Genomic DNA, 27,938 nt, shown 5'->3' on the forward strand with positions numbered 1-27,938 from the left:
TGCACAGATCCACCTCCGTGAATGTTTTATTCCTTAGGTCTGCAGGCCCATCCCGGCCAGGTTCAGGAGCTGTTTGCCTTGGCCCCATCATTTCTGCATGGGGACAGAACCCGCGAGGACAGATGCACTCTCATGACATAGCACATCTGCCAGAAACCAGAGGCTTCAGGGTGCTTTTCTTGACCAGCTGCATCCCTTTAATGAGGTCTCTGACTATCAAAGACATTGGCAGCTAAGGGAAAATTACCGGACTGCTGGCCCGGGCACATTTGGAGGATAAAAGTGGCTTGATGTCTCTCAGGGTGCCCTTATGGTCCCACGTTGTGCTTGTAGAGACGAAGGCAGTAGATTAGCCCAGTAATTATAGGGCAGAGGTGACATTTGATTCAGTGTTCCTATAGTTCTTAGGTCTCTCTCTGTTCATCATAGAAATGTGAGGATTTTCTTTAGCTTGGAGTTGGGGCTTCTGCCTAAAACAGCAACAATAACTAGAACAGTAACAATAACTAGAATGTAGTAAGCTATGCTCCTGGCATGGCTGCTAGAACTTAACACATATTGAACCATAGGATCTTTATAAAAATCCTCTACCCTTATCCCCATTTACCGATGGGGAAAGCAAGTCCAGGGTAAATCGCTGGACCATGGATCATTAGAGAAGAGCCTGCTTGCAAGCTTGGAGAGTCTACAAGCTTCTGCACACTGACTGCTGGTCGCACTCCTCAGATCCTTTATCATCTCATGCGGGGAGATGTTCAGACACAGACTTGCCCAGGCTTGAAGCAATTCCTTTTAGTCTTTAATTTGACAAATGAAGGTCTGGATCATTGTGTGCAATTCTGTATCCAGGCTTTGAGAGCAAAGCTGGCAAATTTAACTTGCTTAGAGCTATGCAGCCAACATGAGGGTTTCCAAACCTTGTGATATGGGAGTGCCTGGGTGGCTCAGTCAGTTAAGCGTCTGCCTTTGGCTTAGGGTCCCATGATCTTCTAGGGTCCTGGGATCCAGTCCTGCATCGGGCTCCTTGCTCAGAGAGAAGTTCTGCTTTTCCCTCTGCCCGCCGCTCCCCCTGTTTGCACTCTCTCTCTCTGACAAATAAATAAGTGAAATCTTCAAAAAAAAAAAAAAAAGGAAAACTTGTGATATGAGGGATATTTGGACTAAGTAAGGAATGAATTAAGGAACTAACAAGAAGACACCAAAGGTGGCTCTGCAAATGACCTTCAGCTACTCGACGGGCTCTTGCTGTATGTGCTGGGCGCATTTCAGGGAAGAACGGGCATGGGTAAGTAGAAGCTGTAGTGAAGTCAAGTTCATTTTTCAACACTCGGAATCACCCGCGGATGAAGGAATTGCCATGCAAGTTAGTGAGCTCCCCATCCCGTATGTTTTGTAGCAGAGGCTACAGCATCTGCTGGGATGGAATAATGCTTTTGCACATCACAGTTGGAAGCCAGACCGCGTGACCTTTAGGATTCATTTCCAACCCAAGATTTACAGCAGGGAGATTTTACCATTTCAGAAAGGAGCTAAGTTGAAAAGCTGTAGACTCCTCCTAGAGCATCTTCATCTGTGAAGATCAAGCCCTTACAATAGCTCATGAGAGGAAGAACAGGGTTAGACAAAAATACTGGGCCACAATTTGGACCACAGCTGTCAGGTTTGCCTCCACCAGCTACGTGAGTGACCCTGCTCAGGTACATTAACTCCTTAACTTCTAGAACTTCAAAGTGGAGACAAATGGATGTCATCATTTTGGAAATTTCAGAAATAGTGATAACTGGCCCCAAGAGTTTTCTGGTTAAGCATCAGTTGATTTGGAAAATGGAATGAACCGGAGATATCCTGCCCGTGGCACGCTGGCTAATGGCAAAACTGCTGTAGGGGAACTCCGTAGATTATTTCCACATTTTCTGGACATCAAGTTTGCTACGAGTCCTTGTGCCTCTGTCTCTCTTGTTATTAAGGAAGGTCTTGCAAACAATTTCCTTTCCTTTTCTTTTTGTCTTACTCATTTTGCATGGGTACGACTAGTTTCGTGAACCAGAATTGTCCCCCTGCCAGAGATAGTCTAATTTCTTTGGGTCTGCTCTGTTCTAAGTAATGATAGTGCAGCTGTCCTGTAATTAATTGTTCATTCTTCTATGCAAAACTAACTTTTATGAAAAGCATCTACAAAAGACCAAGTTCTTATTTGTCCTACCTACAGAAAACTTCCACCCAGCTTACAATTTTTTGTAAGTCAATTTGAACCTCCAACATTATTTTGTATTTGGGATGTAACAAGGTTAATTCTTAAGTTTGGGACCGCTTTGCAAGTCTAGGCCTTGGCCAGAACACTACTCAGAACACACTTGGCATGTTTTAAAAGGAATTGTCCCCTAAATCGGGCTTCTACTGTTGTCTAGTGTGGCATATATAAAACCATCTTCATCATAGGCACCGATCCATATCTGTGCATCACTATTCAGAAAGAAAATGATTAGCTCACTTGAGCCCCCTCCCCCCCAAAAGTCATTTTAATCAAGTGTTGGCATTGACTTCCTTTATCTGAAAAAGCTGGTAGTGGATTTACAAAGAATGATTCCCCTTTTACCCAAATCTGGGTAATGAGAAACTGACATGAGAACATACTTAATCATCCTACTACCCAAACCTGAGGCTTGGAGTCTCCCACTTGCGTGTTTGGGGAAAATACACATCACACAATTCAAGGGTGAGCCTGTGCCCCTCTCCTAACATCCCACCGACAATCTGTGCTTCACACACTTAAGCGCTCTTCACTCCATTTCAATAAAGATAGAGCTTAATTTGGTCTCCAAAACTTGCTTTCTCCTAAGTAGCGGGGGTGGGGCAGGGCTCTGGCTGCAGGATCAGCTCTGTAGTACATCCATGTGGCTATTCAGAAAGCAAGGGGATTCACCACCACTCAGAGGCAGGGTGTAAATCCGTATTGCAGTTAATTAATTTAGCCTTCATATCAAATGCTTGGAACTACAAAGAAGGCTTACCAGCCCATTTCCAACAACCAGTGGATAAAAAAAGAAAAGAAAAGAAAAGAAAAAGAAAAAAAAAGTGAATGAAAGGCTAAGAGATTTAGCAAACAAACTGTTTACCATTTGGGAGTAACTCAGGGTTACCCAAAAAAACGCTCCTTGATTGAAGTCAATTAAAGAGAGCCAAACACTGACCTTGTTGAAGAGACCTTAAATATCCCACCTACCCAATAATGCTCCTAAACAGAGCTCCAAAGCCCTGGAGGCCTCATGAATATTCTGAGACTTTAAAATGCCAAAAGGGGGGGACGGGGAGGAAGAGAGAGATCTATGCTTCTAAATAATAGCAGCTCTCCTGTGGTTTGGTGTGGCCTTCCAGGATCCTCTTTTCAAGCTCTTTATTGAAATTGCTAGGGTTTTTTTTTTTTTTTTTTTACTTATCTCCCGAGAGGGCTCAAAAGCCTTAAGCTAATTACATTTGGCTGAGATATGCTTGATGAGATGGGAAAAATATAAAGCTTTTGAAAGGGTGAAAAATCTCTAACCATCTGCTGGTGGTGTTACTAAAAGAACAATGGGGGAGAAGAGAGAGGGCGGCTAGCCAGAGTGGAAAGGTACAGGATTTCTTTAATTACTGGGTCAATGAGACTATTACTGCTTGGAATGTCGGGAAGGGCAGGCCCAGCAAGCTTAGAGGACTAAGCAACAGCAGTGCTTGGCAAGTCAGCAAAGCCAAACATCGATACCAAAACCAGTACATGTTTTTAAGGGAGCAAACGGAATCGGGTCAGCTTGCTTTAGAGAATTCTTTCTAATTAGAAATCATAGATAGTTGATGCGCAAGAGAGAAAGCTGGGTGCCTCACCTGGAATTAGGTTTCAGAGCAAGCTCTGGACATCTTTTTGGGTTATCTGTGGTCCTCAAAGGCAGCTTCCGATGGAGCCCTGGCTAGCGTGTTCTTTCTGACGGCCTCAGCCAAGGACAGTTGTTTCTGTTATGCTTGGCAATCCAGATGAACAGCCTGCGTTTGGCCTTCAAATCAATGCCCCAGGTGTTGATTCAATATGGCAAACAGCTTATGTGCCTCGCTCTAGAAGCCCTGTTCAGTTTCTCCTTGTCTTTTTTTTTTTTTTTAAATAACCAATCCCCTCAAATTCAGCTGAGAAAATGTTAGCTTTTGGAAGACAAACGGATAGACAAAATCAGATAGAGGGCAGCTCAGCCAGAGTTTATTTTTACTTTGTGTGGGGTAGCTCCTGTAAGGTGCACAGCAGTTAGGTCCCAAATCCTGTTGCTGTTGCTTTTTTCAGCCCTCGCGGAGGGAATGCCACTTGCTCTCCCGTTACTCTGTTTTGCCTCTGTGTCGAAGGATGGGTGAGACCACTAAGACGTTTGTTTCCTGAGTTCTTTTCTTCTCATCCAAATCAGGAAACACGTTTTTCAGGTGCACAACGCAAAGGCATTCTCGGGATTCTCTTGGGAATGGCCCGGGTCTGTTTCCAGATGTCTTCTTCTGCATCTTCCTAACTTAAGGTGCCCAGCCTCTGTGGCCCCTCCTCTATATTGCCTCCTAGCCCCGCCCCTCAGGGAGGGACTCAGGGCACCACTGCCCATAGGAAGGTACACGTGGGGAGAGAGGCTTACAAGGAGGAGCAGTCGCTGATCTCAGGCATGCTGGGGATCAACTTGGGAAGAGGTTCCCATTCTTCTTACCACAGGTACCCTAATGCCCAGCGTCCCTGGTTGTCCACGGTGATGCTAAAAGACCATCTCTTCCCTTGGTGCTTGATGGGGATCAGCTGGTGTGGATAATAAGGGCTTTGCCAGTGGTTCTTTAAGTGTATGGCCGGGCCAGCAGCATCAGCCTCACCTGGGAACTTAAAACATGCAAGCTCTTACCTGCCCTCTGGCCCCAAACCTACTGAATCAGGAACTCAAGATCTACAGCCCAACATGCTGTCTTTTAACTGAGGCATCCAGGTGATTTGGATCTACTGAAAAGTCGCATGATCTTTATCATCTATCCAAGTATCTACAGATTTGTCATTTTTGCCACATTTAGCCATTCTACCCTCCAATGAAATTAAGGCAGAGGGAACGGTCTAAATATGGATGCTGACTTCTAGATGAGTGTTGCCATTCAAAGGATGGTCCACAGACCGGCAGCATCACCATCTCTTCAGAGCCTGATAGTGTGGAATCCCAAGCCCACCGAGTTCTACCTTAACAGAATCTCTGGGGACAGGGTCCAGAGATCACAAATGCACTAATGCCTCAATCCACCTAAATTTGAGAGCCCCTGTGCTAGAATAAAATATCAACCATGTTTGTGGTCCATTTGGTCTTTAATTATTAGAAGACTGTGAAGGTCAAAAAGTTCTCTCTTCCCATTTTGTGCTATTAGTCAGTCAGAGACAACCAGATGGGAAAGTTTGCTGGGCATGAATTATATTTCTCTTCCATTTCCAAAAAGTAGTAGGTGGATATTTACTTTGTTACTTCCCCCAGACTAGAAAATAGAAACCAGCTCTTCCTCAACCTTCCATCCTTCTTCCTTCTCTCCTGCCTTTCCTTCTCTTTACCTTCTCCTGTTCTTCATTTCCCTAATGCCTTGGTACCTTTTCTTCTAATCTTCTGGAGATGCATAACTATTCCGTTTCCTCTTACTGTGGCCATGGTAATTAGATTTACCTGAATTAAATCTCCGTTGTGCAACCCACGGAGACTGACATTAAAAAGGGATGGGTCATGATAATAAAAATGCTGCCTAATTTAGCATAGATTATAGAAGCAGGGAGAACTTCACGGTAATTCCCAACTGGAACATGGAAAGATATTGGAGCCTCTCCTTTCTCTGGGGACCTATTAAGACAAGCCTGAATTTTCAACATGGTTTGAAGAGACCATGTTGAGAGGTAAAGTATTCTTTTCCTATTGCTGTTGTAACAAATTACCATAGGCTTAGTTTCTTAACATAACACAAATTTATTTTCTTGCAGTTCCTGAGGCCGGAAGTCTGAAATGGGCCTTGTGGGGCTAAAACCAAGGTGTTGGCAGAATTACCTTTCTTCTGGATGCTCTAGGGAAGAATCCATTTCCTTACATATTTTAGGTTTTAGAGGCTGCTTGTGTTCCTTGTCCCATGCTCTCCTTCATCCATCTTCAAAACTACCCACAGAGTTCTCAGGCATGTGCTCTCTCCCCTCTCTCTGTTTGTCTCACTCCCTGTGACTCTCTGTCTCTGTCTGTCTCTCTCAAACATGCCCACACACGTTGTGTCTATATTTATCTTCTCTAGTACTTATCTTATTTTTTTATATATAATTACTAGATCTTATGTAAGTTTTATTTTATGATGGCTATAATATTTTGGATTGTTTATAATATTTTGCTAATGGGAAAAACAAGAGTTATGTAACACACTATGACTTTTGAAGAGCATTCCTTTATGTTGAAATAATCGCCCAAATCTTACCATATCATGAGCCATACCTCTCTTGATACCGAATATTAGTATCTTATGAATTATTCTCCAAAATATATGAAAATGAAGGACAGGTGAAGTAAATATCTTATGTATATTTGAAGAATAAATTGAATATGATGCATGGAAAAAGAACATTCTCCTTTCAAATATGTCTTTAAAAATAAATATCTACTTTTTCCCCCTTTCATTCCTATCTCTCTGTAGCTTTTTTCTATCATTTTCAATTAAAATCCGAGACTAATAAACTATGACATCTCTGAAACATGAACAGACATGCTCCCATGTAAAAAATGCAAGCTCTAACACTGAGATGGTATTTACTGGTTAGAAACATGGCTGATTCATCACGACATTTCCTTTGAAGATTCACAATGAAATAAAGAGATCGCATACAATCAACCCAAACCCCTCACTTTGTTAAAATGCTTACCTCCCTTTTCCTTTTCTTTTTTTAATCATTGCAGCAGATGTCATAAAATAAATGTAGTGAAACACTCAAGCATCAAGCTCCCTAATTGTTTCCATCCTGATTATAAAAACACATTGAAAGGTAAATCCTCACAGTGAAATAAATGAAAAAAATAATTAACATTCAAAGTACTCCTTATACCACCTGCTCTTTACATACTGTGCTGAAATGAAGGCACCTGATGTATAACAAGTAATAAAAAGAAATTGGGTTTCCTTCAAAAACAGAAAAGTAGCACTTATATTTGAAATCCAAATCAGAATAGATACAACTTTTGTACAGTCTAATATCTAACATACATCACATATTATTTTGTGGCTATTTGTTATTTTTTTAAAAGATATTTTATGCAAATAGATGAGCTTCTATGGTCTTTGAAAGCAGATACTCCAACCATTACCTGAGTTTAAGGTTATATGCTAAAATCTGCGCTGACAATATTTTGTCTTTACAACAAAATGTGTAAATGAATATAGTTACACATTCATATTATTATGATCCCTAAATATATACCCCACTCACTTTACAGACTAGACCTGCATTTTTGTTAGTTCTGACACCTAATGGTCTTTCTGTAAAAATGGTTATGATTAGTCCAAGGTCTCACTTGTAGTATACTCAGAGAAAGCAAAAATCAGTTCATTGGTAGATAGGTGTAATCTCCTTTTTTTTTTTTTGAACATATGTTAATTTTTTTAAAGATTGTATTTATTTGGGGTGGGGGAGGAGCAGAAGGAGAGAGACAAGCAGACACTGTGCTGAGTGCAGAGCCCTCTAGGGGGCTGAGACCCTGAGATCATGACCTGAGCTGTCATCAAGAGTCAGAGCCTCAAATGACTGAGCCACCCAAGCGCCCTGGAATCTGCTTTTATTTTTTAAATTTTTAAAGATTTTATTTATTTATGACAGAGACAGAGAGAGAGAGAGAGAGAAAATAAGCAGGGGGTAGTGAAAGAGGGAGAAGCAGGCTTCCCACCGAGCAGGGAGCCCGATGCGGGGCTCCATCCCAGGACCCTGGGATCATGACCTGAGCCGAAGACAAAGGCTTAACCCACTGAGCCACCCAGGCACCCCTGGAATCTCCTTTTAAATTGTGGGAAAAAATGCATTTATAGGGAACTTAAATTTTTATTCTAAGGATGAAAGAGCCAAGGCTTCGGAGTATACCTTTTCACCATCCAAAGTATGAAATGTTTGGAGTCCAAGCCACAGTTTGCAGTTGCCTCTAATGGATGCTGACATCAACCTCAGAGGGAGCTATTTCCTCCCAATTCCCCAGTTTGGGGAGGGGTGTGGACAGCAAACGCTGTGCCTATAGCTGGGCAAGGCATTGTGGGAATACACCTGTGTTGGCAAGGTTAATGAAACATACATGCATATATGTCCTTGTGTATTGATAACTACTGTATAACTTAGGAATTCCTGCATGATCATGAGTGGTTTCACATTCAAGCTAATTTGGGCTATATTCACACAGATGCTATAGATGGGGGTCTACAAATTTTTTTTCTGTAAAGGGCCAGATAATAAATGTTTCAGACTTTGCATGTTTTAATACAATTTTATTGGTGGACACTTAAATTTGAATTTAAAAGAATTTTCATGCCTCACAAATTCTTCTTTTTCTCAACCACTTAAAAGTGTAAAAACCATTTTTTAGCTCGCAAGTCATACAAAAAGAGGCAACATACCAGATTTGGCTGATGGGCTATAATTTGCTAGAGGCCCCCAGATCACTCCTCAAAGATTGTTCATCATTCCAAGAGGCATGAGGACACCTACAGCTCTCACTAAAGAGGAAACTAAGGCTCCAGGAGGCTTAAGCAGCTTACTTGTGGTTCGAGCTAGTCAGTGTTTCATGTTATATATAAGTAAAACATATAATACATAGTAATAATATATCTAATCAGCATATATGAACACATAAAATAAGCAGAATATACCTAAGAAAAATTCATGTATACTTACAACCAAAATACATAATATACAATTTGCTTACTTTTATATAATAATTCATATATTTTTTTCATTATTCCATATGAATCCTATACCAAAGGCCAATAGAGTACAATAAATGTAATACATATATGGTTTTTATTGACTATACCTATATCTATATCTATATAAATATTAGGTGCTTAATAAGTATTTGTTGAATGAATGGAACAATTTATCACTCTCAGTTATATGATATGCAGTAGGAAATGATGTACCAATGTGCTGGCAAGGATCTTACTGCTAGGCAGACTTATGAGTTAGTGGGAAAAACTAATTTCACTTAATTGTATCACCAGTAATTAAGTTTTCCTTACCTAGGCTCAGTGTTTTTTGCAAGGGAAAATAAATACATTTCATAATACTAAGGCACATTGTTTTGTATCTTAACATCTGTGAAATAGAGAATTGTAAAATTTTTGTTGGCCAGGACATTGCGATGAAACGACCAATCCTATACAGACATTAACATCTAAAACAAAAGTATCAAAACTTGCAGGATGGGTTTCAACGGCTGAGATGAAAATTCTTAGAAACAGGAGTGAAATAGGGAAGGGGTTGAGAAGGTGGTGAATCCAAAGTGTTTAGGAACTGTCTCTAAGTAGAAGCAAAAAAGTAAGGTAGTTCTACCTTAATAATACGGCACAGTGCCTTTTACTTTCTTTATGGGTTCTCCTGAAGTCTGAACAATCAGAGTGCTCAAGTCATGATCCTGGAGTCCCGAAATCGAGTTCCGCAACTCAGCAGGGAGTCTGCTTCTCCCTCTGACCCTCCCCACTCTCATGCTCTCTCTCTCTCTCTCTCATTCTCTCTCTAATAAATAAATAAAATCTTAAAATAAAGTGATTCATAAGTAGACTCTGAATATGACAAAGTTTTAGCAATATCTCAACTAATTTGTTTAATACATTTCTATGTTTCTGTATTCTATTATGATAAAATCCTATGTCTAGTGATTTTAAAATAATTATAAATTATTTCTTAATAGTTATAAAATGTCTAAATGATAAGAAGTCTTGTCTAAATGTCTAAATGATAAAGCATCTTACTTTAATTGGCAAGATTTTTTTTAAAAATTCCTTAATGAAACATAAAATAATGCCGCGTCTTACAGGTGCAGCATCTTAGAAGTATACATACATCCACACTATGTATCCATTTATAGTACATGTAGAATAGTAGTCTTTGGTGCAAAATGATAGCAGTAAGTGACAGTCTCAGAGATGTAATTAAAGGTTGCTGCCCCACCCCAATCCTGCCCTAGTATTTTATCATTCTCTGTGAAAACTATCAGGTGACCAAAATTGATGGATTCAGTGAAATGGAAAAAAAGGGTAAAGATGACAGCTTTATCTTCTGTGTATTGCCAAGAAAAATGGCCTAAGGCTTGACAGTGGGCAACAGCGATCTGTGGGTGTCCCTTCTTTGGAGGGCTGGGTGTCTGTCCAGCACACTCTCTGAAACTATCTGATTTTATAGGGTATACTCTCTGGGATGAACTTTCTATCAACTAGACTATTTTATACATCTGTAGAGATAGAAGTTAAACTTGTAGAAAACTTGTAGCAATGAAAATGAGACTTGTTGGCAGCCATTTAAATGCATTTGGTTTGGTGGAGAAGAAGGAATATATTTTATTGCACTCTATGATGCTAACTAGTCTTTCAAATTTCAGTACCCCTGAATGTTATGTGTGCATGTGTCTACGCGAGTCTATATTCGGCAGTCCTGATTTTATGTGCGTTATGGAGAGATATACATCTAAAATTCTCTTTTGAATCGGTTTTATATCTTACTAGTTCCCTCATTAATTATTTAGCGAAAATCTTTTACATGTATTCATTTTACGTTTGTATGAGAGTCACGATTTTATCGTTCTGAAAATTACAATTTAACATTATTTACTAATATCTTGGAGAAGAAGGCAAATATAATGATCATGTCACCCAATGTTAACAATTTACTATCTTTAGAGGAGACTAATTGTCTGGAATATTTAAGGATAGTGTCAAAATAATATATGCACAGATGCAGGTAAAAATCTTTTCATTAGATGTGATGAGAATTAAGGTATGCCGTGCACAGAGAGTTCCAGGACTGTAATGCAGCAGAGAGGACCAAAAAGTTCCATGCCTGGAGACAGAATTCTGCTTAAGGGAGAGGTCTGTTTCATCTTTGCAAATTACTCTGATAAGCCAAATTGCCATATGCCTCGGGGCAAGACCAGACAACCCAGGCAGGGTACAAAGTCAAATTGTAAATGAAACCAGAGAGTTACAGAGGGGAGAAAATAAAAAAAAGACAAAAGTGGATCCAGGAAAAAAGCTGGATGCTGGAGATTTATTGGAAGAGATGGTCTCTGAAAATTCCCCAGATAGGGATGGGCTAATAACAAGTTTTGATCTAATGTTCACTGAAGCCTGCACATATCCTTAAGTTTCTAGGACTTCCCCTGCACCCTTATATGTAAAATGGAGCTTCAGTGTCAATTTTTCAAAATCTTAAAAGTTGATACCGGGGCACCTGGGTGGCTCAGATGATTAAGCATCTGCTTTCGGCTGAGGTCATGATCCCAGGGGCCTGGGACTGACCCCCTTGTTAGGTTCCCTGCTCAATGGGGAACCTGCTTCTCCCTCTCCCTCTGCCATTCCCTCTGCTTGTGCTCTCTGGCTCTCTCTGTCAAATAAATAAATAAAATCTCAAAAAAAAAGAGAAAAAGAAAAAAAAAAATGATAAACCGATCCCAGCAAGCAAGAGGATCTGGCCAAAAGGCCAAATTTTGGCCAATAATATTGTAATATTATTATTATTCAAGAGGCATGATATATATTTTCTTACTGAGTCAACACTAAATCTAAATTTACACACATGCATACAGAAATACAGGATGGAAACCAACATTATTATTGCAGGCATGAATGTACTATTCATTCTTTATTTTTTAACTTGAAAATTATAGGTCAGGTACATTTTTATTTGAAGTAGAAACATGAAGCAGATTAGCATTCCAAAAATGAATTTTAAAAAGCCATGTCAATATAAATATAAAAATTATAATTTTAGGGGCGCCTGGGTGGCTCAGTCATTAAGTGTCTGCCTTTGGCTCAGGTTATGATCCCAGGGTCCTGGAATCAAACACTGAGTGGGGGTCCCTGTTCAGGAGGAAGCCTGCTTCTCCCTTTCCCACTCCCCTGCTTGTATTCCCTCTCTTGCTGTATCTCTCTCTATCAAATAAATAAAATCTTTAATAAATTGTAATTTTACTTGTTATACAGTGTAATTTGAATGAACTGGTTCTATATGTATATATTGCCTACATACAGATACACAGAAAACCCAAGTAATTTAGCTTAAAAGGTTATAATTTTTATATTCAATGTATTTAACCAATGTAAGGAATTTCATTAAACACTTAAAAATAGTCATAAAACCTTAGCAGGGACCAGCATTATGAATTTATCTTATATTCTAAAACCAAATTTGGGCTGACAAATTTCAGCTACACCACACGATTAGGACAGAAGATCAGCAACAGAAGAAACTATCTGAACACGAAACAGCCACCTCCCCCGAACTAAACTATAACGCTGTTCATGTGGAAAACACAGCATTATGGAAGTCAACTTCATTTGAAAAGATGAGATAAAAAGACTTTGAAAACAGAAAATTCCAGAAGTTAATTTCTCTAGGTGCAAATTCGTATGATATTTTGTATGAATCAAAAAAATATGTCCGAAAAAAAAAAAAAAAATATGTCCGAACTGGGGAGTCTCTGTCTCCGTGGAGTAAAGACCACACACAGGCTAAGGAGGAAAGCCTGTGTGTTGTAGCATCATTGGCATCGAAGCTACTTTTCAAGTAGAAAAGGTCTCTGTCAGCGATACAAGAATCCCGTCAATAGTGGAAAACACCAAGGCTGTGTAGTGGTGCTTTGTAGACAAAATTAATCCCTATTGGATTTGACAGGTAGGCGCAGAAGAGAAAGTGGTTCACGGACGATGTGATCACCGAAAGATGAAACAGTGGCCAGAGGAGCCACAAGAAAGGATGCTTCCCACTTGGATAAGAAAGTCGGTTTTGAGGAGAATTTGAGTATCAACCTACTTGGAAGCTAAAAAGCGCTATTTCCCCATTGAAAGACTCTTCAGGGAATAATCAGAGTGATCCAATTACTGGCTAAGTCCTGAAATAGAATGTGGTTGATTTGGCTGATCTTTTTGTCTGGTTTAGGGCACCTCTGCATTTTTATCAATAGAATGCAGGAAGTGAAATTGAGGAAAACCTATAATTTCAGCTTTCTCAGGATATTGATGACCAAGGGTTCTCATGTCATCTCCCCTTGTTTTATCAAGAATGCAGTTCTGTGGTTTTCTAAGAAAATTTGTGAAATAGCATTATTGAGTTCATGCCTCTCATTGTACAAGCCCTGAAACTGGATTCCTAGAAGGAACGCCAGGAACCACGCAGCCAGAGTCAGAAGCCATGGACCTGCATAGGCTTGGTTCCACAGCCCTGTTCCTCAGAGGCCCAAACACTAGCTTTGCAACATGATGATTTATACTTGTTGTGGCCTTTTAGTTCCCTTTTTACTTGTATGCCTGTCTACAACCATCTTTTCCCAAGAAAGACTTAGACCATAATATAGACCTTAAGTTTCCAGTAACATTTTGGTCAAACTGAGATAAATAAAGAATTACTATTTCATATTATACTTATTCATCGATACAAGCAAAATAATTGGGATATATGCCTTCTACGCAACCCTTGAAGAAACACGGGAAAAATAATTGGGATGTATGCCTTCCATGTAACACTTGAAGAAAATATCTGGTATATTCCTAATAAGTCATACATGAAAATCATGTGATGTAATAATGACACGATATTACCATAGTTCAGATTTTATGTCGACTATTTCTAAATTCAACTAGAAATAAAAATCTTCAGAAAAATGTTTTAATACTGGCTTTCTCTTTTATGCTAAAACAGGAGATTGTGTTTCTAGGAGATCTCCTATAACATTACTTTCCTATTAGGTTATCAGCCTAAATGGCGCTATTTTACTGGATTTCATATGTGCCACAGATCCTGCTGGGAAAGCATAAAACTGGACTCATTTAGGAAGAGGCAATGTAGCTCTATGAGAAAAGCTGCCATATGTGAAACCTCACTTTATGCCTGTTGAAATTTTTGTATTTCAGATCTCCCAGGGATATGTCCATTGTGCTATTGTATAATTTTATCAGCATGAACTTCTGCTGAATATTTTCTCTTCTTTTCAAAACCCATATTTTGGTAGAGCTAACTTTGAAACTTAATGTTGTAACATCTGTGCCCATACACCTGGGAGCCATAGAAGATGTATCCTGAAGATTATCTACATTTTCTAATCTTATAGAATGATACAAAATGAGAGAAAAAGGTTATACTTTTTTTTTTCCCTGGGCTGAGATTTTTTGAAAGCAACCACTTTCTGTCTCCTTGGATTCTCAAAATAAAAGAGAACCAATGTTTCTAAAGCTATAAAGAATATCCCTACAAATGTAATAGAATATTACATTTGTTTTTGTTTGCAGGTAAGAGTAATTTTTAAGATGTTTGTGCAACTTTCAATTAAGAGACACTGAATATACACAAAACCTGGAGCTATATTCTCAAAATGTTTTCAAACAAGATTCTAATAACTCCATGAGTCTAAAGAAAGCAAGCAAGCAAACAAACAAACAAAAAGTCCTATTTGATTTACTTAGTACTTTTATTCCATGGCTCTGCCAATAGATCAATGGCATCTTCTTTTAAAAATCGGAATTGTGGTTGGATCAGCACTTCCCAATAGAAGACTGACATCTTGACAAAGAAAAGGGAGTTTCTGAAGAGAGAGGAATACCTCCCACTTCACCTTTCATTAATTGTTCTGTCTTTATAGAAAAGAACACACATACCGAAACCACCAGCAGGAGATGGTGCTGGAGAAGAAATGTGTAGAACAATTTTTGTAGTTGCTGTTGTTGTTGAAGGAAAAGGTGGAAAATGTGAAGTTTTGATGGATTCAACATGGCGAGGAAGGACCACAAAGGGATTTGAGCAACTCCACATGTGGATTCTCTTGACTTGGTTGTCAATTTATCAAAACATGAGGAATATGAAACACTAAGTGCTTTCTATGCGGCAGGTACTGTGACTTCTGTACATGTGCCAACTCATTAAAGTTTCTCCACAACCGTAAGTGAAAGGTAATTTTGTCATCACCATCTTACAGAGGAGGGAACTGAGGCATCAGACGTTGAAAGAACTTGCCCAAGACCGCGTAGCGTGTCAACGTGGGGCAGAGCTACTCCACAGCGTCCCCAATCTACGTCACCCCACTCTCCTTCCGCGACTTCCCTTATGTGTCACAAGCTAGCTATTCATGCTTATTTTGAAGCAAAGAATAAGATGATAAGGGGATGCGTTTTAAGTTATTTCAAATTTAAACAGGAACAGGCAAGGTAGGGTCATGTGAAGTATCTGCCCGAAAGGAGGGGAGGGAAAATTCTGTTGATTCAGAGCCACAGGCATTATTACTCTCCCGCTGTGAGAAGTCAATTTCAAAAAAGAAATCTGACTTCAAAGTTGCTACAAGCAAGTAGCCGACTTTGACTTCACTTCTTTCTCATGTGCCATTCTGCCATGTGCTACAGAGGACTGGCATCCCTGCAAGGGAGAGGGAAGTGGATATTTAATTCCTCAGTACTTAGAGGAGGGCTAGATGCTGGAGAACCACTAGAAGAAGGGACACGTGACAGTGAGAGCAGAATGCCAGATTTTCAAACCTAGGTCAAGTTAAAAAGAAGAAAATTTACCCATTGTTTGGTGTTTCTCATTTGCACGTCTTGAGGCACAATATACAAAGTAAATCATTTCTGCTATAGAGAAAATCAACAGGCAGGCAAGACATTGTGGGTTTTACACGTTAGAAGTACAACCGAAAAGAGCAATGCATGTATCTGTTTCTGAAGTCAGGGTTCTATCAATTCTCTGTCCCATCATCAGACATAAAATGCCCCACATATGCCATTTACTTGACCAGCTGGGAACATGGTGTCATGAGCCTGAACTAGGATTTGCAGGGAAATAGAGAAAAAGTTATTAGAGACATAGAAAAGGAAGAATATTGTGTTCTAAATGCAATGGAAGTTTTTCAAAAAGATGCTGAAATCACTAACATGGCTTAGTAATTAAACTGTGTCAATGTCCTGGCCAAGAAGGGTTCATAATTTGGAAGCTGTAGTTACTATTGACCTGATTTCACTATTGAGATCATGTCTGCATTTTAATTTGGAAATAAAATTGATCACTGTGTTGTATAAACAAGGCCTGTCAAGTTATTACTTTGCAACTGCTTTGCAAATACTTATTTAAGAGCTGCATGATTTATGATATAGTGTACCAGACAAATGATTTTATTTATTTCATATGTGACATATATTTCATATGTTCTTTTAAGAGATTGCTTTATATTTTAAAATGGAACTCATCAAGTTCTTCAATAAATACCAAATTTCTTTGATAATAGTTTTTTAATATAGATATTCTAAAAGGATTCTTGTCTTTACTCCGATATATTGGCTTGATGCCCCAAATACTGCTTTAAAATTTACAAAGTGTTTATTCCTCCTATGTCTTCAGAAATCATTATAATGCTCACTTATGTTTTTAACAGTATTTAGTATTTCTGCATCCTAATATTAGTGGACAAAGCATGCAATTTAGAAGGTTCATATAATGTTTATATTTTACATAAATTGCTTCCTTAATCACTACCAGATGAAGGACAACAGAAGGAAATCAATGCAGAAAGGCTTATATTTGTGTTTTAAAGCCATCTCAGACTTTCTAAGATTCTTATCCATCTAGACCCAACTAGCCCATACTTTTGATTCCGTATAGGTTTTCTCAATACAATGATTTTTGTATTTCATGAGTTTTTAAATTAAATTGAAACAAATAATAAAAAAACAACTTTAAACTACTTGAAAGGGCAGAAAAACTGTTACAAGCCTCTTTTTTTTGCTACTTCTAGATTTTGTTCTATGCTCATAAGTAGGTTCAGGGTGAAAGAAACGCTCATTTTCCCCCTGTACAGACTGCTCTTTCTGGAGGGTAACTGGTGGTTGCATCCTAGGCAGGAGTCCAAAGGAACTCTTCATTCTTGATGGGTCAATTTAAGAGCGGACCTACCTTTTTCACCTTCTTTGTCTTCTTGGTCATCTGTTAGAGGGATCACTTCCGGTTGCTCCACGGTCGTGGCATCTTCCTGGTTTGGTGAAAACTCTAAAATGAAGGAGACAGAGGGAGACTCAAGGCTGTTTTCATCCGAATCATTGAGAAAACACAGTGACTAAAGCAGAGAAAGTTAACGTCCCTTTCTTTTCCCCTTCCAAGTTTTAAGAGGCACACAGAGCAGAACACTATTGCCATACTCTGGTAATCACTGCCTAAAACATACACGCACACTCCTCACAAACACCAGGAGAGAGAGAAGTCATGGTTCATAGTTTCATCTCATTCTTAGATAACAAGGCATTCTGGTTTCAATACCTTCTGTTTCCATATATGAGCTCTGGGACTCTGCCTCAATTTCTATTTCATTCTTCGTTGAATCATGCTCTTGTCCTGTTAACAACAGTGATTGAAAAATAAAAGAAATGAGACACGCACAACTATAGGTTTGTCCCTGGTTTGAAAAAGCAAAACATTCAGAAACCATGGTTCCATCATGCATGGAGAGGCAGAGAACGGTTTCCAACCAAAGTGGGCAATTTTGCAAATCATCAAATTTGTATCAGTTATTTTCTGAGAAATAGCTAGGTAATCAGGCAAAAACCTCTTCTTTGAACCGATTGGTGTAATTGCTGTTTAGCTTATCAATGCATTGAACGTCGATAGACACAACCTGGAAGTTTTGAAATTTTGAATAATCTCTGGGTTGTGTGGGCTATCTATGTTTAATTTCCCTTTAAGATGTATAAATTTCCTGTACTGAGGATTCCTAGAAAACTAAAACACTGGTGTTCTCATTCTCCTATTAAAAGAGCATGAACAACTTAAGTAATGTGAGCATGCAGGGATTGGGGCACCTAACAGCTCAACCATTTTGTGAAGACACCTACTAAATATAGCAAAGGTCAGGAGAGAATTCAGCCAACTCTTGATTACTCCAAGGCTGATTATCTAGTAATGGTTTCTCTTCCACACCCCCTGGCTTCTCCCCCTCCCTTCCCCTGTAGAGTTTCGAATATTTAAGTGCTCATTAAGAGAGAAAATTGAAATCTGTCCATTTGCCTCATTTTAATGAAAGGTTTTATGCTGAGAATATACTTTTTTTTAATGCTGAGAATATTTAACTATTGAATTAAAAAAATCCAGAGCTAGAGTTGGTTATTGGCATGAAGGGGATACAGAGGGGCTTAGACTCTGCTGGGTACGTTCCTGCAATAGACTGTATTATTTTTTCAACTGGTCCCTACTTCTTTCTGTAAGAGGATTCAACATCATGTCTGTGACCATGTGACCTGCTGTGGCCCCTGTGGGACAAACATTTATTCCCACCTCACTGACATCAGGCCTATGAGTGTGACTTGGTCTACAAAATGGCACAGCAACACACATGACATGTACTACATTTGAGCAGAAGCTTCAGGATCCTTTGCCTGTTTCCTCCAACTTTCTTGCTCCTAAGAGAATGTGCTCCTTCAGTCTACATCCTAGGATGAAAGCACGTGGAGCAGAACCCAGTGGAGACACAACACACCTTTGTGGTTGTAAGCCAGTGGGACTTTTAGGATTATCTGTTACTCCAGCAAAGCTAACAGGTACAACCCTTTATCTTTACAGTTTCCTCCTTTATGCAACTATTCTTAAGCTTCCCACTCTATGGCTTCCCCTTGGTTCATTCTCTGCTAGCATGACCCCCTCCAAAAGTTTTTTGACATCATTCCTCTTGAGCTCAATTTTAATCAAAAGGACCTAATAAAATAATTATAACGGAGGCATATTTATCTGTCTGATCATTGAAGCTAAATTTATCAAGCTGTCTTTGATGACTTTCTGTCATCACTCCTAAAATTCAATGAAATGCCATGTCTTGGATTCTGCAAAATGTTCCTCTTTTCCCACTTTTCATTTCTCCTTCCCTTTTCCTCATTTAACGATCTATTGTCTGTCTCTTGTATCTGTCATTTGCTGGCTGAAATACCTTTTAAAACATGAACTTGATCAAGATGTTTCTCCTGGTGATAAACCCCATTCACCTCCATTCCATTCCAGTGCTACTTAAACTATGGTGTGTGGGTAAGCAACATTGGAATTTCAAAAATATAGAAGTTCAGGCCTCATCTCAGATCTAGAGTCAGATTCTGCATCTTAATAAGATTTCTAGCTGATCTGTATGTGCATTAAATCTTAAGAAGCACTGGCCTAGGACATATGTGTATCTGCCAATTATTTATCCTATGAAAAATGCCAGACTTGGCCCAGACAGTTCACATAGATTATCTCTAATTACATTAGCCCTGAAAGTAAGTGTTGTGCTTTCCATTCTGGTTTCAAAATTTTCAACTACAAATCCTTTCTTCCTTTTTGTTTTGCTTGGCAATGTCCTTATTTTGCCTTTTAATTTTTAAACTGAAGTATACCTTGCTTATAGTAAAACACACAAGTCTTAAGTATATAACTTGAAGACTTTTCACATACACATACATGTATCTCCTTGGGTGATCACCACCCAGAACAAGAACATTTCTAGCACCAGTGGCTCTGTCTATTTGTACCAGTGGATACCCCACAACAGGTAAAAGGCAATAGTTTTGTCTGTTTTTGAAACTCATAAAAATAGAATTCACCATGTATACTCTTTTAGCATGCTTTTTCACATATTCTCTGTGAGATTAATCCCATTTGTTGTATATGTCCTTGTTTATTCTTTTTCATGGATGTATACTATTCCACTATCCAAATATATTATGTCCTATGGCTCCTGAATTGTTTTCAGAAAAAACATTCATGTACATTGTCTTCTGGTGGATATACGTATTTATATCACTTGGGTATAAACTCAGGAGTGATATTGCTAAGTAATCGGCAACACATACGTTTGGTTTTACTAAATCCTGAAAAACAGCATTTGGAAGAGTGTGTTCCACTTTATATTCCCACCAGAAATGTATGAGAATTCCATGTGTGCCCTTTTTCCTTTAGACAATATCATGATACTACTAGTCACAAAATTCTCCAATATGGAGAAGAAAGTTGTGCAAAATCTTTTCCCCAAAAACCCACTTGTTCACCTTTGGGTACCATATAAAGTGATAAAACCATATACTATTGGTCACTTATTCCACACTATAATACATGCTTCTAGATGGCAGATATGCCAGGCGCTGGGAATAGATCTTAAGTGAAACAGATACAATACTTGTCCTTAATATGTCAAAATGCATAACTGCAAGGAAAAAGGCACTTAATATGCATAAAGTTCTTTCTAGTAAGATGTGAAACAGAGTTCCAAATTTATGAAAAAACTCATTTTTAGCAGATTTTTAGATCGCAGGAAACTAAGAGGGATAACAAGTATCTTGGACAACAAATTTCACACTGAAGCACTCTTAGATTAAATGAAACAAGAAGAATTTTGACAAGGATAAATATTAAATTCTAAAATCAAGTTTATAAATTCAACTTCAAGGAATGAGATGGGAGGAAGTCAATCCTATTTCTGACAAAACCAGAACTACAGGTTTTGCATTCCACATTTACCCTAGATAAATACTGAATGGATACCAGAATGACTGGATGGCAAGAAGGATTATAGCACATGGAGAGTGAAGGGGAGGGTGCCTGGGTGGCCCAGTCAGTTAAGCATCTGCCTTTAACTCAGGTCATGATCCCAGGGTCCTGGGATTGAGTCCTGCATTGGGCTCCTTGCTTAGTGGGGAGCCTGCTTTCTCCCTCTGGCTGCTTTTCTCTTTGACTGCTGCTCCTTCTGCTTGTGTTTTTCTCTCTCTCTCTGAAAAATAAATAAAATCTTAAAAAGAAAGAAAGAAAGAGAGAGAAAGAAAGAAAGGAAGAAAGATAAAGAAAGAGAGATTTTTTTCATATTTCCTGGCAAACATCTTGTGTGGATAGCTATTTCTAGCTATCCAAACATACAGGAGACTTAAAAATGAAACATAATAAAAGAGGGGAATTATAGTAAGGGAAAATATTCTCATAAAAATATATTCAGAAAAACAAAAAACTGTATTTTTGTGTTTGCAATGAACTCCAAGAACTGATGAATAAGGAAACAAAAAGATGGATTAAATGAGGGGGAAATTATCTAAGACAATCAGAAAACTTCTACAAGCCTAAAAACACAATGACATCATGAACATCAGCAAAGGGTGTCATAAAAGAGAATGAACACTATTCATAAATTAAGGTTTTAGAAATCAAATTTTGAATTAAAATTCACAAAGAGGGCAAAAGTTAGGGAGCAAAATGAAACATGAAAAGATGATAGAGAGGACAGAAAATAGCAATAGAATTTCTAATATGAGGATTAGAGGAAGTCCAAGCAACTGCATTTTTTTGTGATAGCAACCATTAAAAACATATTATGAGGTTTCAAAGACTGTAGAACAGAATATGATTTCATTTTTTGGTAATTATATACTCATCTGCATTTTATATTTTGCAACAAATACATATTATATAATCTAATAATTATAATGAAAATTCAGAAAATAGAGAAAACTACTTTCAGTGATATCGTAGAAGAAAAATTTATAACTAAAAGTTGTTTGCGTCTAGCTAAATCCAGTTACTTTTGCTTGATGTCTATTCTATTTGAACTCTAAAAAACACTTGAGAAAGACAGCTGTTCGGTAGCTTTTTCTTCTTGAATGTTCCTCTTTTTTGTCTTTTGGCCAAATCACCTGCTTTTCCATTCTGTGTTTCAACCTACTCACCATTTTTTAAACACACCACTTTATTTCTTGCCTTTGTGTCCATTTCACACATGTTTTCACTGGTTGAAATACCCCTATTTCCCCCCTTTCTATCTGGTAAAATTCTCCTCATTTTTCAAAACTAAGTCATCAATTTTACCTTTCTTTGTAACATCCTCTGAATCACTAGACCAGATCCATCACTTTCATGTTTTGCTTATTGAGTTCCTTTGCTCATTTATCTATTTATTATTCATCTTATTACACTGTATTATAGTTGTATCTGTTTGTCTCTCTTACCAGATAATGAGCATTGTGAACATAAAAACCATGCTTTATTCATATTTCCCCTCCCAGTACTTACTAATAAGGAGTGATCAATAAATGTCTATTTAATTTGCTGTCCATTATAGTACTGATCAATGTCTGCAAATAGTGATTTGGGACCAGAACTTACTTTCTACTGCATCCTTTAGAAACAAGGCAAATGCCTTAGGCTGCTAAATACTCCATATACTACATTTATTGCAAAGAACCCCAAAAGAAGAACTTGACATTTTAGGCTTCAAATACATTATCTCTTTGTTTTTAAGGCTGTAGAACTAGATAGTATCTTAGATTCCCTCTGTCTTTGGCATTATATGAGGATCTGTCTCCTGGTGAAGTTTCTAGTCACCACCAATGTTTGTTTATTGGGGGAATGACATTGAGACAGGACATTCACTTTTTGAGTGAGCCTCATTCTCTATCACTGTTGAGATAGGGACCAGACCATGACACCTATTCCTGGGTCCCTACTCAGACTCTTGACTTGTCATTTGCAATGGGGCTTTGTCTGTACAATGAAGGCAAAGAGCAGAGCATTCAGAGATCAGAAGCAGCCACTCTGTTTTCTTGTGTGTCCCTAGTCCCAGTGCCCCATTTGATAAATCTTCAGAGGAATTCAATCACAGATAGGACCTGGGGCCCCGCTGATAAGGGGGGACTCCGTGAGGTGGCAGCCTAAGGCTTTTGATGAATACTAGGGATTTTCTCTTTGACTAGGAAGGCCTGGTACTTCACTTTGAGGATGAGAGGCCATTGCAAAGTTCTTGTGGAGTATTTCTCCCCTCTTGCCTTTTTACTTATCCCCATTCTTGATCTGTTTCAACCGATGTGCTTTTCATATTTTGACAATCTTTTCTGGAAATAGAAATATATATATTTTCTTCTTTCTAATTTTTTTCTGAAATAAAGTCAGTAAAAAATGGGGAAGGAAATGAGGTGCACAGCTTTGAAATCCAAGAATAATCATATTTGCTCATTCCTGAGCCAAGCCAGGACTGGGCATATTAAACAAAGAGGAGGTACTTGTGTGAGTTCCTTGCCCTGCACCCAAGCCTGCTGTGTGTTAATGACAACTCCAGGGGTCTCCAGCCCTTCTTCCTTTCTCTGCAGTGCACTCAGACATTCCACATTCTGTCTTGCTTTCTTGACCCCATGGGGGCAAGCTTTATGTTTGCCTCTCCACATAGTTGAATTCCACCCACTGTCCTCTGCCCTAATCCCTCCTGGCAGAGGAAACAAAGGAACATAAAGGGTCCCACAGTTTATATACATATTTTTATACAGTGAACTCAATCATCCATGCTAATGGGAGGGGACTATTAGAACAGATAATCCAAAAATCCATTCACTTTTCTTTTAGAAATAGATCACGTGATTATTTCTTGGAGCCCTGGTAATTAAGTTTGGCTCAAGCTAATGCTTTAAATAATTTGCATAAAAATTGGTCTGGGGCCATCAGCCTGGAACTAAACATTTCTAGAGGATAAACCTAAATGCACTCTGTAAATGGATGGTTTTGAACAATAGTAACAAGAGTATAGTTTTAATGTTTGCAGATTATTATATGCTTAAATCTTCATAAGAACAAAGAATATGTTTCTTCAATGCTTGTCTTAAAGACAATGGAAATTGTGTCCTTTTATTAAACTTGAATCTTGATTGCTGCTAATATACAAAATTTTATATGTTTACCATGGCTAAAAATAATCCAGTTTAAGAGCAAAAATTAAACCTAGATTATTGTGAATTTGATTATCTTCTAGACACCCTTCATTTTTTTTTCCCCTGGAGCCAAAAAAACTTATTACCTAATGTAAATTATTTCTAAAGTTATTTTTTCTTGCAGTTACAAAAGGATTGCAGTTTCCTTCTAGAAACATAAAAAATTATGAATAATTTTAAAACTATAATTTATAGCTATAATAATTTTATAACTGTCACTGTTAATATTGTAAACTGCTATCTTTCTCTTGTCTGTGTACATATATATGTATATATGTATATATATGTGTATATACATATATATCTGTATATGCATACATACATATATCTGTATATACACGTGTGTGTGAGTCTTTGTGTAAGTGGCTCAATACACATACACATACACACACAAATATATATAAATATATCCTGAGATCAAAATGAATTTATACTTTGATTCTTGCTTTTTTAGTTCATATTTTTATAAGCATCTTACACTGTCATTAAAATTTCTTCAGAAGTTTTATTTTCCCCCCATTAAACATAGTATTGCAATGAAGATTTTTGTAAATACATGTCTCCCTATTCTTGGTAGGTGTCACTTTAAGACAAATTCCTAAAGCATAATTCTAGGGAAAAAGTATGAACCTTTATTTTTTATGAGATTTTGTCAAAATTGCTGATGAGGTGGTTATGTCTTTCAGTCTCCCACCAATGGTGTGTGAACATGATTGGATACCCTACTCTCACCAGTTCTGTGTATTATCAATTCTACTTAAACTTAGCTGATATTCAAAAGGAGGAGACACTGAAATCACGTTTTATTTGCATTTCTTTAAGAAACAAAGCTATAGGTCTTCTCTTCATATTAATGACTGCATTTCTTCTTTTTTAAAACTTTTTTAAAAGATTTTATTTATTTATTTCAGTGAGAGAGAGAGAGCCCAAGCAGGGGGAGTGGCAGGCAGAGGGAGAAGTGGGCTCCCAGCTGAGCAAGAAGCCCAGGTAGGGACTCGATCCCAGAACCCTGGAATCATGACCTGAGCCAAAGGCAAACACTTAACTGACTGAGCCACCCAGGCATCCCAGTTCTTCTTTTGTAAATTATAATTGAGTCCTTTGTCCATTTTCTTCTCGTTCTTTTCCTTTTTTCTTATTGAATTATGAGATCTTTTTTTTCTTTAAGAAAATTGATTCTTTGTCCTTTAGTCTGAGGGCACTTTCCCCAGTAGTTTTTCTTTAGAATTTGATTATAATCTCTATCATGTCAAAATGGGTATATTCAGATTTAGCCATTTCTCTCTTTTATGACATATATTGACACATGCACATGCATATAGCAGATATATATGTATGCCTTTTTATAACATATGTATACAATCGTGATCGTGCATTTTTATTTACAATTCAAAAAGCAATTCTTATTTCAAAATTTTTTAAAATCACAGTTTTGTTCTTTCAGTCTGGTATTTTTAGTTTCATTTTTACATCTCATCTTTGTTCCTCCTGTAATTTAACGTGGTGTAAGGAATGAGGTTGGGATTCAGGTTATTTTTCCAAATGGCCAACCAGTTGTCTTAATGCCATTTGTGGAGTCATCTGTCTTTGAAATGCCAGCCTGAAGATGTGCTAAAATCCCAGATCTACTTTGGTCCATTTCTGAACTCTTTATTCCATTTCATTGATTGACTTGCCTATTCCCACAGTACGACTATACTGTTAATCATATTTTTCCAAAGATTCCATATATTTTTAGTCTATTTATTCTGTCATCAACTGAAAATATTATAACTGTGAATCCCCCATTGCATTTCTGATTGGGTTTTATTTATATTGTATCATTTGGCATATAAAAACCATCATTATTATATAAAATCAGGGATTTAAATTTTTATTGATATAAAATGACCAGGTTCTTTCTTGCTTGAGGGTTTTTGCTAGATTTCTAACCAGATAGATTCTAAAGTAGTTTCTCATATTTTCTTTTGATGTCTATTTCCTATATATACCTTTCCTGACTTTATATTTTTAATATTTATTCATTTATTTTAAAGATTTTATTTATTTATTTGACAGAGAGAGAGAGAGACAGCACAAACAGGGAGAACAGCAGGCAGTGGGAGAGAGAGAAGCAGGCTCCCCACTGAGCAGAGAGCCCAAAGAAGGGCTTGATCCCAGGACCTTGGGTTCATGATCTGAGCTAAAGGCAGATGCCTAACTGACTGAGCCACCCAGGCAAACCCTAACTATATTTTTCAAACATTTACTATTTTTCTTTTAAGATTTTATTATTTATTTGAGAGAGAGACTGAGTGAGAGAGAGAGAGAGAGAGAGAAAGAACACAAGCCAGGAAGGAGAGAGAGAGAGGGAGAGGGAGAAGCAGACTTTCTGCTGAGGAGGGAGCCCAATGAGGAACTCAATCCCAGAACCATGAGATCATGACCTGAGCTGAAGGCAGAAGCCTAACTGACTGAGACACCCAGGCACCCCTATTTTTAAAAATTAATTGAACCCAACTGGCTTTTACACTTAATAAATTAACCTAATTACATTTCCTGTCATAATTATTTGCCTGTGTTTCTGTTATCTTATTTGATATATTGTGCTTTTCTTACATTGCTACTTATTTTTTTATTTGAGTTATTGAAAATACTCATTCTGTGGTATGAAACATACCAGGAAATTGAGAGAGTAAGATCTCTTCCTTTAATTCTATTGTGATTTATTTCTATTTGTGATTATCAGCATGACCTGAATGGAAGGCAGACGCTTAACCAACTGAGCCACCCAGGTGCCCCTTTCTTTTCTTTTGTGTTGTTTTGTTTTGAATTTCTATTTCGCAGCGAAATTTTTCAATCTTGTCTTTATCCCCCATAATAGTCAACAAAATTATTTTATACATTATGTGTATAACTCTAATATTTTTAGCCCAAATGGTCTGTTTCTCTTGATTGTTTTTATGTTTCCTTGTTTCATTTTTTCTGGCTATTTTTCTGTGTGTGCTGGATGTGCTGGACATTATGTTAAAAATTCATTTTTGTAAATGGTTTGAAACCCACAACACTCTTTTTTAACTTAGTAAATGTTTTACATTTGTTTTTCTCAGCAATCTGGGTTGATCTTAATTTGATTTGAGGATTGAGAAGATTCAAAGCTGGGCAACAGTCTTTCAGAAAACTGTTCTCCTTGCTGGTTCATTCTTTCTGCTAGGATACCTATCTTTAGGGTTTCAACACAAAGACCAGGGGTTTAGCATGGTCCCTTGCCCTTTTCAATGGGACTCTGGATGGATACCTTCTGTAGAATCAGCACATGACTTAAGATAAAAACAGCTTCAAGTTCTGAATTCACATCTCTGGATATCTGTTTTCTCCCAGAATGTAGCCTGAAAACTCTTCATTATTTTGTTAGCTCTTTGATGCCTATAAACAGACTCGATAAATTTTTGTTTTTGTTTTCAGTGTAGTTTTTCTAGTTATCTTCAAGGAGAGTAATGGTTTAAGTTATTTAGACTTTCATTGCTGAAAACAGAAGTCTCTCCTCTTTCTTTCTCATTTTAAAACAACATATATTTTTCAAAGATAAAAGCAAACATTTAATTAAGATATTCTGATACTAATTTTGAAGCAATTATTTCAACATTTTCATACATTTAATGAGTCTCTTATCACACATCCTTTCCAAGTGTGCCTTTCTCAGTCTTGACTTTTTCCTTCCTTTCTATATTTATGGTTTTTGCACAGGATTTCTGTTAGTTTATTCAGGAAGGATACTTGGGTGGTATATTTTCTTAATCTATGTATCCCTGAGAAAATATTACTCCTGACTTCATGTATGAGTAATAACTTCACTAAATATAGAAACTGTGTCCTTTAGAGCAATGGAAATGTTATTCCATTTCATCTAGTATTTAGAATTGTGGAAGAAGAAAGAAAGCTAAGGCTAATCTGATTTTGCTGATTTTGTTTGCAACCTGATTTTCCTATATGCT

At 37.7% G+C, this 27,938-nt stretch overlaps 1 protein-coding gene across 1 annotated transcript in view; it reads right to left on the reverse strand.

The window, feature by feature from the left end:
• The window catches only part of MACROD2 (mono-ADP ribosylhydrolase 2), a 2,072,211-nt gene that overhangs the window by 38,583 nt on the left and 2,005,690 nt on the right, over positions 1 to 27,938 (reverse strand). Inside the window, exons 15-16 of the mRNA XM_045980851.1 lie at positions 17,528 to 17,602; positions 17,168 to 17,260 (exon numbers count right to left, since the gene is read on the reverse strand). Coding sequence (XP_045836807.1) covers positions 17,168 to 17,260; positions 17,528 to 17,602 — 168 coding nt within the window. The remainder of the gene's footprint in view (positions 1 to 17,167; positions 17,261 to 17,527; positions 17,603 to 27,938) is intronic.

This window comes from Meles meles, chromosome 16 (assembly GCF_922984935.1).
Source record: "Meles meles chromosome 16, mMelMel3.1 paternal haplotype, whole genome shotgun sequence".
In the NCBI taxonomy this organism is placed as follows: domain Eukaryota; kingdom Metazoa; phylum Chordata; class Mammalia; order Carnivora; family Mustelidae; genus Meles; species Meles meles.